This window comes from Talpa occidentalis, unplaced genomic scaffold (assembly GCF_014898055.3).
Source record: "Talpa occidentalis isolate TD23 unplaced genomic scaffold, MPIMG_talOcc4v2.1 talOcc4.15, whole genome shotgun sequence".
Taxonomy (NCBI): Eukaryota; Metazoa; Chordata; class Mammalia; order Eulipotyphla; family Talpidae; genus Talpa; species Talpa occidentalis.
The window spans coordinates 1,125,585-1,140,125 of record NW_023601543.1 but is presented as its reverse complement, the minus strand read 5'-3'; the positions used below and the strand labels follow the sequence as shown (position 1 = coordinate 1,140,125).

Sequence of the window (14,541 nt, the reverse complement as noted above, 5' to 3'; positions counted from 1 at the left end):
CCTTCCCCCGCGGCCGGAAGCCGGAAGCGCCCGCAGGTCCGGCCCCGCCCCCGGCCCCGCCCGCCCCGCCGGGCCCGGCCCCGACGCCCAGGACGCGGGCGGGCGCGGCGCCCGAGGGGCCTGGCGGCGGCGCCCGGAGCGCGCAGGGGCGGGGCGGGCCCCAGGGTCAAGGCCACCGCCGCTCGTCTAGCCCGCGCTCTGTGCGTCTCTGTGGTAGGGGAAGGCGCAGGGCCCGAGCGCGGGGCGAGAACGGGGTGGGGCCGGCCAGCGCCCGGCTCCTCCTCCCGCCCCACCTCCGCCTCCTCCCCTTCCCCCGGCTCGCCCCTGAGGAGGGTGGGTGGGTGGGGACTCCAGGCGGGTGGCGGAGTCACTGTCGCTTCGGCCGGGCTGTGGAGCGGACGGACGCGCCTGGTGCCCCGGGAAGGGGCGCCCCCGGGGCAGGAGGAGGAGGAGGAGGAGGAGAGGTGAGAGGAAGAGACGCCCTCTCTGCCCGGGCCCTCTCGAGGCCCTGACCCCAGGACCAGGGGACTGACAAGTGCCTCGGCCTCGGCAGCCCCGAAGAGGCCGCGACCCTGGAGGGCCCTGAGCTCACCGCACCAGGGGCCCCAGCACCGCCCCGGTGGCCGAGAGCGGCAGTCCCAGGGACCAAGACCAGTTTTCTAATTGCCTAGACAACAAGCCTGGGGTCAGAGCAGCCGCCACCAGCCTCGCCGGCTGCCTCAGGCACCGGTGCCAGCCCAGTGCGTCCAGCCCAGGGGACATGCCGGTGCTCTCCACCCCCCGGTCCTCTCGCGTGACCACGCTGAAGCGCACAGCAGTGATCCTGGCCCTCACGGCCTATGGAGCCCACAAAATCTACCCCTTGGTACGGCAGTGCCTGGCTCCAGCGAGGGGCCCTCAGGGGCCAGGGACCACAGGAGTGTCCACGCAGGAGGCCTCCGGGACCTCCGCTGCCACCACCACTGCCAAGGCAGGCGTGAACCGGGTGTTCGTGCAGCGACTCTTGTGGCTCCTGCGGCTGCTCTTCCCCAGGATCCTGTGCCGGGAGACGGGGCTGCTCGCACTGCACTCCGCCGCGCTGGTGAGCCGGACTTTCCTGTCCGTGTACGTGGCCCGCCTGGACGGCCGGCTGGCCCGCTGCATTGTGCGCAAGGACCCAGGGGCCTTCGGCTGGCAGCTCCTGCAGTGGCTCCTCATCGCGCTGCCTGCCACCTTCATCAACAGTGCCATCCGCTACTTGGAGGGCCAGCTGGCCTTGTCCTTCCGCAGCCGTCTAGTGGCCCATGCCTACGGTCTCTACTTTTCCCAGCAGACCTACTACCGAGTCAGCAACATGGACGGGCGCCTTCGCAACCCTGACCAGTCCCTGACCGACGACATGGTGACCTTTGCAGCCTCCGTGGCCCACCTCTACTCCAACCTGACCAAGCCGCTCCTGGACGTGGCCGTGACTGCTTACACCTTGATTCGGGCGGCCCGCTCCCGTGGGGCCGGCACAGCCTGGCCCTCGGCCATCGCTGGCCTTGTGGTGTTCCTCACAGCCAACGTGCTGCGAGCCTTCTCACCCAAGTTTGGGGAGCTGGTGGCAGAGGAGGCACGGAGGAAGGGGGAGCTGCGCTACATGCACTCTCGTGTGGTGGCCAACTCAGAGGAGATCGCCTTCTATGGGGGCCATGAGGTGGGGCAGGTCATGGTGCAGGGCCTGGAAGAAAGCGTGGGGCTGGAAGGCCGTGACCATCAGGAAAGGCCCAGGGCTGGTTGGGGCTAGTGCCAGAGGGTGGGCAGGTCACGGGAGAGAGGTCTGGGGGTGGCCAGGGCCTGGGGTAGCAGGGACTTGAGCACAGAAATGGAGAAGCAGGAAGGCTGGGTGGGGATAGGCCTGGGCCAGTGGCCTGCTTGCTCCAGGCCACTTCTGCTTCCTCTCCTCCTCCATGAGGAGCTGGTCCCGGCCTCAGAGCTGTGGATCCTAGCGGTTTGAGACTGCTGGCCCACCCCATTTCTCCAGCCAGCCGGGAGGGGCTCCTGCCACATGGGAGCAGGGGCAGTGGGACATGGCCTGCCACCCAGCCCCTCCTGGGCCCGCCCCCCAGGCCCTTTGAAAGCCGGCGTCCAGCCCGGCTGGGCAGGCGGGCATTATGGGCATGACTCAGCCCAAGCGGAGGTTAACGAGCAACAACCAGGGAGGCGGCCGCAAGCGGCAGCGGCAGCGGCAGAGCTCCGGGGTCAAGGCCTCCTCAGCCTGAGCCCTGGGGCCCACCTGACTGCCGGCTTGGCCACAGCCCTGAAGCAGGCTTGGGCCGCCACCTGGGCGGACACACTTCCTGGCCACCCTGCCACAGTGTGGCCGCCCTTCCGCCTGGGCCCCAGGCATGCGGCTCCTGGTGGGCCTGGGCCTGCCTGTGCTGGGAAAAGGTCACTGCAGGCCAGTGCTCCCTTTATCTCGCCTCAGCCCCTCCCCTTCCTTGTGCCTGGGGTTGCAGCTGCCTCCGGCCCTGCACGCTGCGCTGGGCGGTGACTCTGGTTTCGGTTCTGAGGCCTGGGTGGGGGAGGGGCGCAATGGCATCCATCTCCTGAAGGCCTGTGTGTCCTCCCTGGGTCAGGTGGCCTCAGGCCTGGGACCCTGTGTCATTGGCTGTGCACTGGGCAGAGGAGCAAGCCTCTGCCTGATTTTGAAAGGCTTGTCTCTGAACTGTGGGAGTGTACCAGGTTCTGAGCCGGCGGCCTGTCGGCAGCTGCAGCCCCCTCCTTACCTCTCAGCACGCTGGGCCACAGGACCGGGGCAAGCCTCCTTGGCCTTAGGTGAGGTGCTTGGCACATTACCCGCAGCTACACTGTCCGCACCTGCTGGCACTGCTGCCGGCTCCCAGCGTGAGTCATGAGTGGGGATCTCGAGGGTGCTAGGAGCAGTTGTGCTGGCATTAGCATAGGAGATGGGGCGTGGGGAGATTGGCCCTGAGGCCAGGCCAAGCTTTGCAGGAGCAGGGAGGAGTTGATGGCTCTCCCTTGGGACCACTTTCAGGAATTCACGCTCACTGGGAGGATGTGCTGCTCCAGGAGGAGGGCCCACGTGTGTGAGGCCAGAGGACTGGAAAGCAGTGTCGGGGGCAGCCCACCACACCCCCAGTCCCTTGGCTGCTGCCCCCAGGCATACTGAGCCAGGGTCAGATAACAGGTCGGGTCAGAGGTGACCGCCCCGCAGGAGGGCAGATAGGGATTTCAGCGGGCTCGTGTAGATGTGCATGCCTGCACACACGTACAGGTGCACATGCCCGTGTGCGCGCAAGCTCTTGTTGACTTGAGACCCAGGTAAACCTTGCTTAGTAAGTCACAGCATCGCTTACGAGAATCTGCTTCTCCTAATGGCCTGCCAGTGTGCTCTGAATTCCACCCCTCTTGCTGCCCCAGGCTGTGTGAGCTGGGCAGATTACCCATGGTCACACATGGGGACTCGCAGGTGGGGAGTGGGTGTGAAAGCTCTTGTCAAAGGGAACCTTGCTGGGCCGGGCCCTGTGGTCAGTCGGTGGGTAGGCAGGGATACGCACCCCCGTACTGAGCCGGGAAAGCTGACCCTGCGAGCTGCGCCCCCCCCCCCCCCCACCCCCCGCCACTGCTGCTGCCATCTCTCCTCCAGGCCGTGCACGGGCCTCTTCCCCACCTGTCCCCATCCTGAGAGGGCAGGCCGTGACCAGCGCAGGGAGGGGACTGGAGCAAGACACTGCTGCGCGTTTGGCAGGCAGCATCATCGTCGCCTGAGGCAGGCTGTCTATTAGGGGGCGCGCCCTCACCCTCCAGGTGCTGGTGGACAACCCCGAGGCACTGTGGGGAAGTAGGGTAGGAGGGGTCTCAGCAGGTAGAAACTGTGGAATCAAGTCCCACCAAGGCAAGAACTGGCCATTTTGCTCCTGGGCCGCTGTTGCTGGGTTTAGGGCAGACCCTGCTCTCGGCTCAACTATTTAGCCCGCATCCAGCATCTGCTGCGCCGGGGCGGGGGCAGGGTGAGGGTCCCAACTAGAGGGGGACTGGAAAGAGGATAGGAGTAGGCCTCAGAAGGTGGAGGGGCAGGCCCCATCTTCATCGCTGCACCCTGGTTCTGGGACATCAGGCCATTCTAGACACCCCCCCAATTGAGACGGGTACCCTGTAAACGTGGCTCCATCGTAGCCCCCAGCTCTCGTCTTTGTCACAATGATTGGAAGGCGGGGGTGGGGGCGCTGGCCCCACCCTCACTGCTCTCACCAGCAAGCCTTGCCATGTTCCCTGGCAGGTGGAGCTGGCCCTGCTGCGGCGCTGCTACGGCGACCTGGCCTCGCAGATCAACCTCATCCTGCTGGAGCGCCTGTGGTACGTGATGCTGGAGCAGTTCCTCATGAAGTACGTGTGGAGCGCTTCGGGCCTGCTCATGGTGGCCGTGCCCATCATCACTGCCACCGGCTATTCAGAGGCAGGTGAGAGCCAGCCCCTTGGGAGCGGGCAGGGTGTCAGGCTCTGGGGGGCCCCTGGCTCAGTTGGCCCCCTGCCCCTGGGGACAGAGGCCCAGCGGTCATCCTGTCCTGCAGCTCCTCGCTGCCTCCCCGTCCTCGGAGTGCATCACCCCACATTCCCGGGACCCCCTCTGCTGACTCCTGGGACCCACTGTACCTCAGACCCCTTCCCCAGGGGCGTGCAGCCCTGCCGTCTGTCCCTGTCCTCAACCCAACGGCAAATTGGAGGTGAGAGGGCAGGGGAAGGCCCTCAAGGCTGGGCCTGGGCTTCGACACCCCTAGAACAGCCCCATGGCCACAGAGGGCACCCCCAGGCCCTGCCTGCTCAGCAGCCCCAGGCTCAGGGCGGCTTCTCCAGGCAGACTGCCCAGAGGCAGCAGGGAGGCGGGGAGGCCTGAGGGGAAGTACCTCTGGACTCACTGTGGCTTCATGCGGGTGTGCGGGTCATTCAGCCCTGTGCCCACCCAGTCCTTGGCCCACCGCACCCTCCCGCTGCCCAGTGACTTCCTTCCAGAGAGAAATCCCTGAAAAGTCCTTCCTCCCAGGCTCTCTTGGTGTGAACTTCTTGATTGTCTTGTTTGAAAAATGTCTCCTGTCACCCTTCGTCCCCGAGCAAAGTCTCGTTGGGTGTGGGGACGGACTTGACGGCCTCTCCGCCTGCCCGCAGCCGCTATTCCATTGTCTATTGGGAAACTGAGCGGATGGTGCCCAGCCCTGCCCTGGTGCTGGCCGCAGGGCTGCTGGGACGCAGGCTGGCTCGTTGGCATTGGGCACTGCTCCTGCACAGGCTTCACCTGCAGGCTTCTGTTTATCTTGCTTGAGACTTGTTGGTTCAAGTCTTGGAATATTCAGATTTTTCCATCCTTCTGGAAATTTCTCAGGGACTGCCTCTTTCCTGCAGGACCGCCCCCCTCTGTTTCGTTCCCCTCCCTTGCCCACCTGCCCGCTCCTCCTCCCACGCTCATTCCCTGGGATTCTGCTTGGCTGCCTCTGATTTTTCTTGTTTTCCCAGCGACTTTCTATAAGTTCTAAATGACTGTCTGTCAAGTAGAGATTTGTAGAAGTTCTCTTACTCGAGTGGAAATCGTAGACTCTTTCTGTCCGTGTCTGACTTCACACCTCTGCTGCGCGTCAGGTAATCGTGCAGCTCCGGGTCTCTAGCTGGCGGCGCGGCTATCGGAAGTCCTGGGGGACTAAACTCCATCTGCCATCGGCCGGTCTTCGCGCATGGTGGGTGGCAACCGCTAGTGCCCGCCTGAGCGTGTGGTCATCAGCCAGCGGAGGCCATTTTCACGTTCGCTTCCCAGCTTGGGAAGAGGCGTTCCTAGACTTGGGGCAACCCCACACTCCCAATGGCAAACCCTAGAAGATGCCTTTGGTCCAGGGCACCCAGAGTCCCAGCTCTGTGCCCAGAGCTTCCCTGTCTTCTCCCAGGTTGGGGGTGGGGGCCCTCCTGTTGCTGCCAGGACCCCTCTTGCTTTCCCTCGAGAATAGCTCGCTTTAAAAGGTGTTAGATTTTTTGTGGTTTGGTAGGAAGGGTTTTGTGAGGTTGCAAGAGAGCCTGACCGTTGCAGCCTGAGAACTGGCCTTGCTTCTCTCCCTGTCAGCAGTTCCCGCTCTCGGTGACCCGCAAGCACAAGGATCGAATAGGTGGGGTGGGGGGGGGGAGTTGCTTTCCACCGAGGGCCCACAGACAGGGCGGCCTTGATTTAGGCGCAGACACCAGACCTCAGGACCTTGCCCGCAGCCACTTGCCTCCCCACTGGCTCTGGGCACAGCATGACCTGTCCAGTCCCCAAGACCTCTGCCTCCTCTGAAGGCCTGGGGCTTTTTGGAGCCTCTGTTACGCCTGGCTTGACCGACTCCTGTCTGGGCCTCAGCGCCCTTAGGGTCACTTACCTTGGAAGAGGTAAGGTGCTCCTGTCTCCCTTGCTCCCTCCCACTTCCACCCTCCTGGCCTCCTTGTTACTGCCCCAAATACCAGGCCCGCTTCTGCCTCAGGGCCGTAGCACATGCTGCTGTCTGCCAGGAATGCTTGTCCCTCTGGCATCCTGTGGGTCCGCCTCATCTAGCTGAGCTGTACACCCTACCCACCAGGAGCCAGACCTTTGTGTCCCTAGCTGCTTTACCCTCTGTCTTGCTGCTTTAGACTGAGCTCAACGAGGGTGGAGACTCGGTGTTGTCCCTGCTGTGTTCCCAGGACCGGTGGCTGGTGAGGGCTCTAACTCCTTCAAGGAGGCTGAGAGCTCGGGGGTAGAGAAGGAGGCAGGGCCTTGTCTTTGGGGAAGACTCCCATCTCTGCCCTCTGGCATCTCAGGAGGCTGCTGGAGGTTGCAGGGCCCAAGCCCAAGATGGGGGGAGGGCCTGCCCTCACAGCTGCTGGGTGTTCCCCTCAGGACCCTGGCTTATCTGCCTGGCCTTCAAGGGAAGCTGTAGCATCAATGAGTCCTGCCTCCAAGGAGGTACCAGCTGTTGCCAGGACACCCCAGCACCTGTGCTCTGTTCTGTCCCTTCTGCCTGCTGGGGGCATGTCCCTGGGGCCACATTCAGACTTTAGACTGTTGGGTCAATGCCACCCCATCCTGTTCATTTCCCTGGTTTCCTAGGCCAGGCCTCAGAGGTGCAGCCAGGTGCCCTGGCACCCCACGCTGCGCTAGACACCATCTGCCCTGAGTCTTTTCCCACCCCTGACGCCCCCACCTGGAGATTGACATTTGCCTTCACAAAACCTTTCCTTCCACCCGGTGGAGGGGGGCCCGCTAGAGGAGGGGTCGGCACAGTGCAGGGGAAATGAGGGGGATGCGGGGCGCCCGGTGGAGGTTCGCCAGTGGGTGTTTGTGTTCGAGAGGCTCGAGGCTGTGGCAGCCCTGGGCCAGTGCCGAAGGCAGGCCGAGCGGGCCCCGCGCCAGCTGTCCACGGGAAGGGCAGTCGGACGCCTGCTGGCTCCTCCGGGGTCTGAGCGCCAGTGTCGCTAGCGCTCCATGCAGCGCAGCCTTTTCAGGTACGTGCGTTCCACTGGCCAGGTTTTGCAGGCATCACCACTGGGTCCTGAGCACCTCAACACCTCAGAAGGAATCCCCATCCTGTCGCGGTCACCCCCAGCCCCAGCACCTCGCAGCTCCTCTCTGTGTCTGAGCCTCGGCCTCCCGCAGGGGCACAGCCTTTCGCTCCTCGCGGTGCCGCGAAGCGCCCTGTACAGCGTGGGGGGACCTGCCGCTGGTCCCTCCTTGAGGCTGCGCAGCGTGTTCCCTGCCGAGGGCCGCCGTCCCTCGCGGTCGCCCCCTGGTGGCCGGGGCCGCAGTTGCCGGAGTCGCGTCTCCCTGTTGGAGGAAGTGCGGCGGGGCCGGGGCCGGGGCCCTGCCAGCAGCGCGGGGGTTTCCAGCCTCCGCTTCCGCCCCACACTTGCTGTTGTCATCTGTTTTGAATTCCGGCCACCTCAGCCAGCACAAGGCTGTCCCCTGGTGGCGGCGCCCCCAGGGCCAGGGAGCGGCCTGTCCTGGGCTTACTGGCGCTTCCTGACAATTCCGAGCCTCTGCCCGTGGGCGAGTCCGCCGCTCGCCGCTTCGCTGCGGGCCTGAAGTTGAACTGTCGCGCGAGGGCCTTTCCGGTCGCGGGGTCTGTGGACGGCCCCTCCCGGCCCCGGCGTCCCGTCCACTTTCTGGACTGTGGCCTCGGGTGCCCAGGCGCCCTCCGGCGCCAGGCAGCTCCGGGGTCTGCGCGTCCTTGCGCGTGCCTGCTGTCGCGTGCGGCGCAGTGCCGCATCCTGCTCCGAGCTCTGTAGGCTCCACTCTCGCGCATGCCCGGTGCCCTGCTGTGCCCTCAACAGACTGCCCTCCCCGGCAGCTCGGTGCTGACTTTCTGCCCTCCTGCCCCCTGCACTGCCTGCAGACTCTGACTCTGTGAAGAAGGCCGCCTTGGAGCGGAGGGAAGAGGAGCTGGTGAGCGAGCGCACGGAAGCCTTCACTATCGCCCGCAACCTCCTCACTGCTGCAGCCGATGCCATCGAGCGGATCATGTCATCCTACAAGGAGGTGCCCACGTGCCCCCACCCGCACCCGCGCCTGCACAGTCCTGCCCCCACCCGGCTGGGCACTGAGCAGCACCCTCCCCGCAGGTCACGGAGCTGGCCGGCTACACTGCCCGGGTGCACGAGATGTTCCGGGTGTTCGAGGACGTCCGCCACTGCCGCTTCAAAAGGCCGGGGGGGCCGGAAGCCGCGCAGGTGGGAGCCGGAGCCTTGGGGTCAGGGGTCCGTGCAGAGGGGCCCCTGCAGATCCGAGGTAAGGGCGCGTGCGGGCTGGGCCCCCGCCCCACCCCAGGCACCTCCCCGTCCACCCAGAGAGCCGGGCTTTGACTGGTGCTGCCACCTCCCCGTGCCCCCGCTCCTGTATGCCCTGGCCCGGGCTTCTCTTTGCAGAAGAGGGGGTTGTGGTCCCTGAGTGGAGGGGATCACTCACCACACAGGACAGCAAGGGAAAGCTCCAAACTACAGCGGGAGCCCAAGCCCCAGAGCGGCCCATGCAGAGGGCTGTGGGGCAGGGTGACCCCTGCCCTGGGTGCCGAAGGCCAGAGCTGTGGCCTTACCACCCCCCGCCCAGCGCACAGTGCCAAGGGTGGGAGGGGCAACCCACTGCACTCCCAGGGGCTCTGGACCATGCACTGGCATGGTGTTAGGGGTGGGGAGCCAGGAAGGGCAGCAGGAGGGCTACACAGGACCCAGCGCAAGGCAGAGAGCACTGCCCACTGCTGCCCTGCCCACGTTTCCTCCCTCTAGGCCAGGTGGTGGACGTGGAGCAGGGTATTGTTTGTGAGAACATCCCCATCATCACGCCCAGCGGGGAGGTGGTGGTGGCCAGCCTCAACATCAAGGTGAGCCCAGTAGGACAGGGTGTCACCGAAGTGCAAATGGGGTGGGGCCAAGCCAGGGCCAAGCCCTCTGCATCCAAAGCCCAGCCCTTGGCATCCAGCCAGGGGCCCAAAGCCACTTGGGCAGGGCTCCAGAGGCCGGCCCTCCTCCCCGGACCTTGGCCCCTTCCCACGAGAAGGGGAATGGCCAACCCTTAGCGTGGACATGGGACTGTCAGGGTGGCGGGAGGGGAGCCCCCACCTAGCACCTGCTGCCTCTGCAGGTGGAGGAGGGCATGCATCTGCTCATCACCGGCCCCAATGGCTGCGGCAAGAGCTCGCTCTTCCGGATCCTGGGGGGGCTCTGGCCCACCTATGGCGGGGTGCTCTACAAGCCACCACCCCAGCGCATGTTCTACATCCCTCAGAGGTGAGCCCCAGCTTGCACGCACCTCTACCCCCGTGCAGCCTGATGCCTGGGACAGGCAGAGTTTGGAGCCTGAGAGAGGCCAGCAGGCGTGGGGGCGTGCCCAGGGCGTGTGCACACAGGGCGTGCATGCTGCGCCCGGCATGTGTGTCCACATGTGAGGCTGTGTCGAGTGTGCAGGACACAGCGTGCAGGGCGTGGGGCGCATGGCGCATGATGGTGTGCACGGATGGGGATGGAGTTGTGGGGTGGGTGGCCGCGCGTGTGGCGGGGTGAGCGCAGCCTGAGCAGAGGGCTGTAGAGGCACCGTGCGGTGGGCCTGTGGCAGAGCCTCGCGAAGTAGGGTCAGCCTCCCTCGCCGGACACACGACTTGCCCACAGGCCCTACATGTCCGTGGGCTCCCTGCGCGACCAGGTCATCTACCCAGACTCGGCACAGGACATGCGGCGCAAGGGCTACACCGAGCAGCACCTAGAGGCCATCCTGGACACAGTGCACCTGCTACATATCCTGCAGCGTGAGGGAGGTAGGCAGACGGCGCCCTTCGCTCTGGTCCTTGTTGGACAACCTGTGCCAGCTTGTCCCCACACCTGCCTGGCCCGGGGGCTGCCGATGGCCCCAGTGTCCAGGAGTCCAAAGTGCTGGGTACCTTGGGCAGTTGCACCTGCAGGAGGCCTGGCCGTCAGCACGTGCCCTGGGGGCTGAGTGCACTGGGAAGGGGCTAGGGAGCTGTGGTGGGGATGGGGGGGAGGCGGGCGGCGAGGACACTCACCCTCTGTGGGCTCTGCAGCTGGGTGGCAGCGAGGGTCCAACTCACGGAGGACCCACTGGGCCAGGCAGGGAGCCAGGGCTTTCCCTGATGGGGGGCGAGTGAGCTTTGGCAGACTTTAGGCGGCAGGTGACAAATCACTTTCACATTTCAGGATGAACACAGCGCAAGGGGCCAGGCAGGGCAGCCAGATGGGCAGGGCAAGGACAGAGGGCAGAGCGGAGGGGCAGGACACCCAGGTTTTTGACAGGAACCTAAGCGGGTGGCCTCCTGGGATAGACCATGGGAGACATGACAGGCTGGGGGTAAGAGGCCTGCGTCAGGGTTTGTCAGGCAGCGTGCCAAAGCCCACTGAGCCTGGAGGAGCTGGGGGGTCTGGGATCCGGTCTCAGTGGTGACATCTGACAAACAGGCTGCCGCGTAGGGCCAGCTAAACCCAGGCCTCAGACCTCCCACTTGAGACTGTGGGCAGCCACCACGTGCCCAGCCAAAGCAAAGTGCCCAGGCCTTCGGGGACGTAGGGCATGGTGGGCAGCAGCTGGTGACAGGCCTGGTGGCTCTGACTGAGGCTCCCTCCCTGGGGCTGGGCAGAACCATCTGCTGTCCAGTGACGACGTTGTTGGATGGCTGTATTAGTACCCATTAGGCCATAGGCCTACGTGGGCTGTGGGAACCGCCCTGCCCACACCGGGGAGTGTAGAAATGGGCTGCCGCCCGTTTCTGGGGGCCGGGAGTCCGAGATTCAGGTGTGGGCAGGGTGGGTTCCTCATGAGCGGGGTGCAGCCCGGCCTCTCTCCTGGGCTTGAAGGTGCCAGCATCTCCCCTGAGCTGGCACGTCATCTCCTCTCGGAGTGTCTGTGCCCAGATCCCCCCTTTTCATCTGGCTATCCTGTCGCGTCAGGTCACGGCCTGACCTTGTCTGAACTTGATCAACTCTGCATAGATCCGGTCTCCCGAGACCCACATAGCTCATTTTTTTTAGTATTAAAGTACTGCCCACACACAGAGGGGCACCCAGGGCATCCTCACCAGCCAGTGCCATACCATCTGCTGCTGCCTCTTGCCCTGCTGAATTAAACAGTCTCCTTGTGCTCTGCCCAGGCTGGGAGGCTGTGTGCGACTGGAAGGATGTCTTGTCGGGGGGCGAGAAGCAGAGAATCGGGATGGCGCGCATGTTCTACCACAGGTGAGTGGCATGTCCAGGGCGCTGCTGCCCCGGCCCGGAAGCAGAGAACATGGGGCATCATGGTGGTGCTGCAGGCCAGTGGAAAAGCAGGTGGGCTCCCTGGTCAAGGGGGAAGGCCACAGCACTAGGAGGCCTGGCCCATCCCACCTGACCCGGCAGGAATTGAGTGACTAGGGGGCTAATTGAGCAGATCAGGTTGGCTCAAGGCTGGGGCCAGGCCAGGACCTCGGCCACAAGGTTCCACAGCCTTGCCCCCTTGGCCCTGCCCCCAAGGCCCAAGTATGCCCTCCTGGATGAGTGCACCAGCGCCGTCAGCATCGACGTGGAAGGCAAGATCTTCCAGGCCGCCAAGGACGCAGGCATCGCCCTGCTCTCCATCACCCACAGACCCTCTCTGTGGTAGGTGCCCTCTCCTCGGCCCCGCTGGAGTGGAAGAGTGGGAGGGCTTGGGAGGCCTCGCCAGCTTCGCAGGGGGGCGCAGGGGAACCAGGGTAGAGGTCCCCAGCTCCTGCTCAGCAGCCTTCGTCTCTGCGCCCCCGCTCCTCTCCTGGCCAGGAAGTACCACACACACTTGCTACAGTTCGACGGGGAGGGCGGCTGGAAGTTTGAGAAGCTGGACTCGGCAGCCCGCTTGAGCCTGACTGAGGAGAAGCAGCGTCTTGAGCAGCAGCTAGCGGGCATTCCCAAAATGCAGCAGCGCCTGCAGGAGCTCTGCCAGATCCTGGGCCAAGGCCCTGGCACCCTCCGGGCTGCCGCCACCTGACAGAGCCTCACCTGCACCCCCACCCCCCAAGCTCTCAGATCACATGAAGGAAACAGCACCCCACTCCCCTGCCACCCTGCTCCAGGCCCACCCCGCATGCCCTTCCTGCCTCCTGGGCCTTCCTGCCCCAGGCCGAGCTGCAAGGATGCCCCCCATTGCAGCCACGTGCTGCCCCTGTACCCCAGCCTTGGGCATGCACACGTGGAGTGTCCTGCCCGAGGCCCAGCCCTTCTCGCTCCTCCCCTGCCCCCACCACAGCTGTGACCTGGGCAGGGTAACTGAGTCCTTTATTTTCTTTGTGGTGGGGGAGAGGGGCTCAGGTGGCCCCAATCCTGACCCCACACCAGAGCCATTGAGCGGTGGGGGTAGAGCCCCCCACACCGCCAGCCAGTCTGTGCCGAGCCTTGCATCTGTGGGGCCCCCCTCCTGTGACCAAGTCCCCTGGTCCTGCCTCTTCAGACCCTTGAAGACCCCAGTCCATCCCTCTAGTGCCACACCCATGGGCCACCCTTCCTGCCATAGAAGCAGCCACATGGGCCCAGGACGCCTGGGCTCGCCCTCTCCCTGCCAGGCGCCCCGAGGAGCCCTAGGGAGAGAGAACCACACCACGTTTACCAGTAAGTGATGACAAGGGTGTCGCCCTCCCTCTACAAGCTAATTTATTGCATTCCTGTTGTAACCGCCCTGATTGCCAACGTGCAAGCCCCCGCAAGCCAGGGAGGCAGCTCCAGCGCTGGCCCTTCCATGGGTGGCCCAGCCTGGGAGTTGCCCCAACCAGCCTGTCATCCCACCAGCCTACACTGCCAGCCGCCACCAGGGCCCGGCCAGCCGAAGGGAGATGGATGCTGGGACTGCCAGGGGTTGAGGGCCCCGGGGTTCCCAGCTCAGTGCCAAAGAGGGGTCAGCCAGGGAGCTGCCTCTGCCCAGCCAGCCCCTGCCCGAGAGGGAGACCCCGCTGCCGCCGTGTGCCTTTCCAGGCCCTCAGCCTTCGGCCGGGAGCCTCCCTCGGTCCTCTCAGTAAAGATGTCTCTTGGAAACTACATCCTACTTCTGGCCTCTTAGTCTTTGATGGTGGGGGAGCGATGGGAAGGGCAGCAGGTGGGAGTGGGGATCCCTCCGAGACCCTGGGGGGATCACCTCCATCCCTGCTCCACCCACCTGGTGTTGGGGAGGTGGGTTCAGCCACTCCATTTCGCAAAAGCAATGATGGTGCCCAAACAGGACTCAGGCCCAGTGCTTGGGTGTGGCGGAGGGGACCGACGCCCAGTTCCTGCGGAAGGAGCTAGAGACCCCGGGAAAAACACGAAGCCACAGAGGGGATGGGGGCACAGGGGAGGGAAGGGGCCTGACGTGGCCCAGCCAAGGCCCTAGGCCCACAGGAAAGCGGCGGTGCAGAAGCCGTAAGCACACAGGCACAACCACACGAGGGCACTGGAAGCTCCAGGCCTCCCGGCCAGGGGTGGATCGGAGCGAGATGCAGGATATCAAGGCCAAGGACAGGGAAAGGGAGGCCCGGGGCTCATTCCAGAGGCCTTGAAAAGCCTCGGAAGATCAGGTCATAGGACAGCAAGGACGCTGCCTGGAGGGCCCTTAGGATTGTGCTGGGAGCAGCTTGGAACCATGGAGAAGAGAGGCAGGCCCTGGAGAGCTAAGCGGGAGCCCCCATGGAAGTCCTCATACAGAGGCCTGCGCGGCAGCCTGGTCGAGGGAGCCTAGGAGGGAAACAAGCCAAGTGCCCAGCCACCGAGGGCAAAGCAAAAGTGGGAGGTTGTTGAGGGAGAAAAAGAATGAAGTTCTGCTCCCTACCCTGGGGGTCGAGGGGAGGCAGCAAGATGCAGTGCTGAGAGGCCCCACGGACAGCAGGGTGCTGGCGCCTCCCTGAATCTGCAGAGACCAGCAGAGAGGGGACCTGGGAGGTGGGAGATGGAGGCTACTGGTGGGGGCGAGGCTCCCTTCAGGGTCATGGGATATTCTGGAAACCCACAATATTCTGAATGAACTAAAGCCTCTGAGTTATGTAGTTTATTTTTTTTTTTAAAGATTGATTTATTCATGCCCACAAGAGCTGG

The 14,541-nt window shown here is 64.6% G+C and overlaps 1 protein-coding gene across 1 annotated transcript; it reads left to right on the top strand.

Moving 5' to 3' along the window:
• The first annotated feature begins 369 nt into the window (after positions 1–369).
• Positions 370–13,507, top strand: ABCD1 (ATP binding cassette subfamily D member 1). The gene is made up of 10 exons (XM_037511780.2): positions 370–1,678; positions 4,265–4,445; positions 8,370–8,512; positions 8,596–8,761; positions 9,256–9,350; positions 9,611–9,756; positions 10,135–10,280; positions 11,625–11,709; positions 11,983–12,108; positions 12,265–13,507. The coding sequence occupies exons 1-10, from the start codon at positions 761–763 to the stop codon at positions 12,470–12,472; spliced, it is 2,214 nt and encodes a 737-aa protein (XP_037367677.1). The 5' UTR covers positions 370–760; the 3' UTR covers positions 12,473–13,507.
• The last annotated feature ends 1,034 nt before the right edge of the window (positions 13,508–14,541 follow it).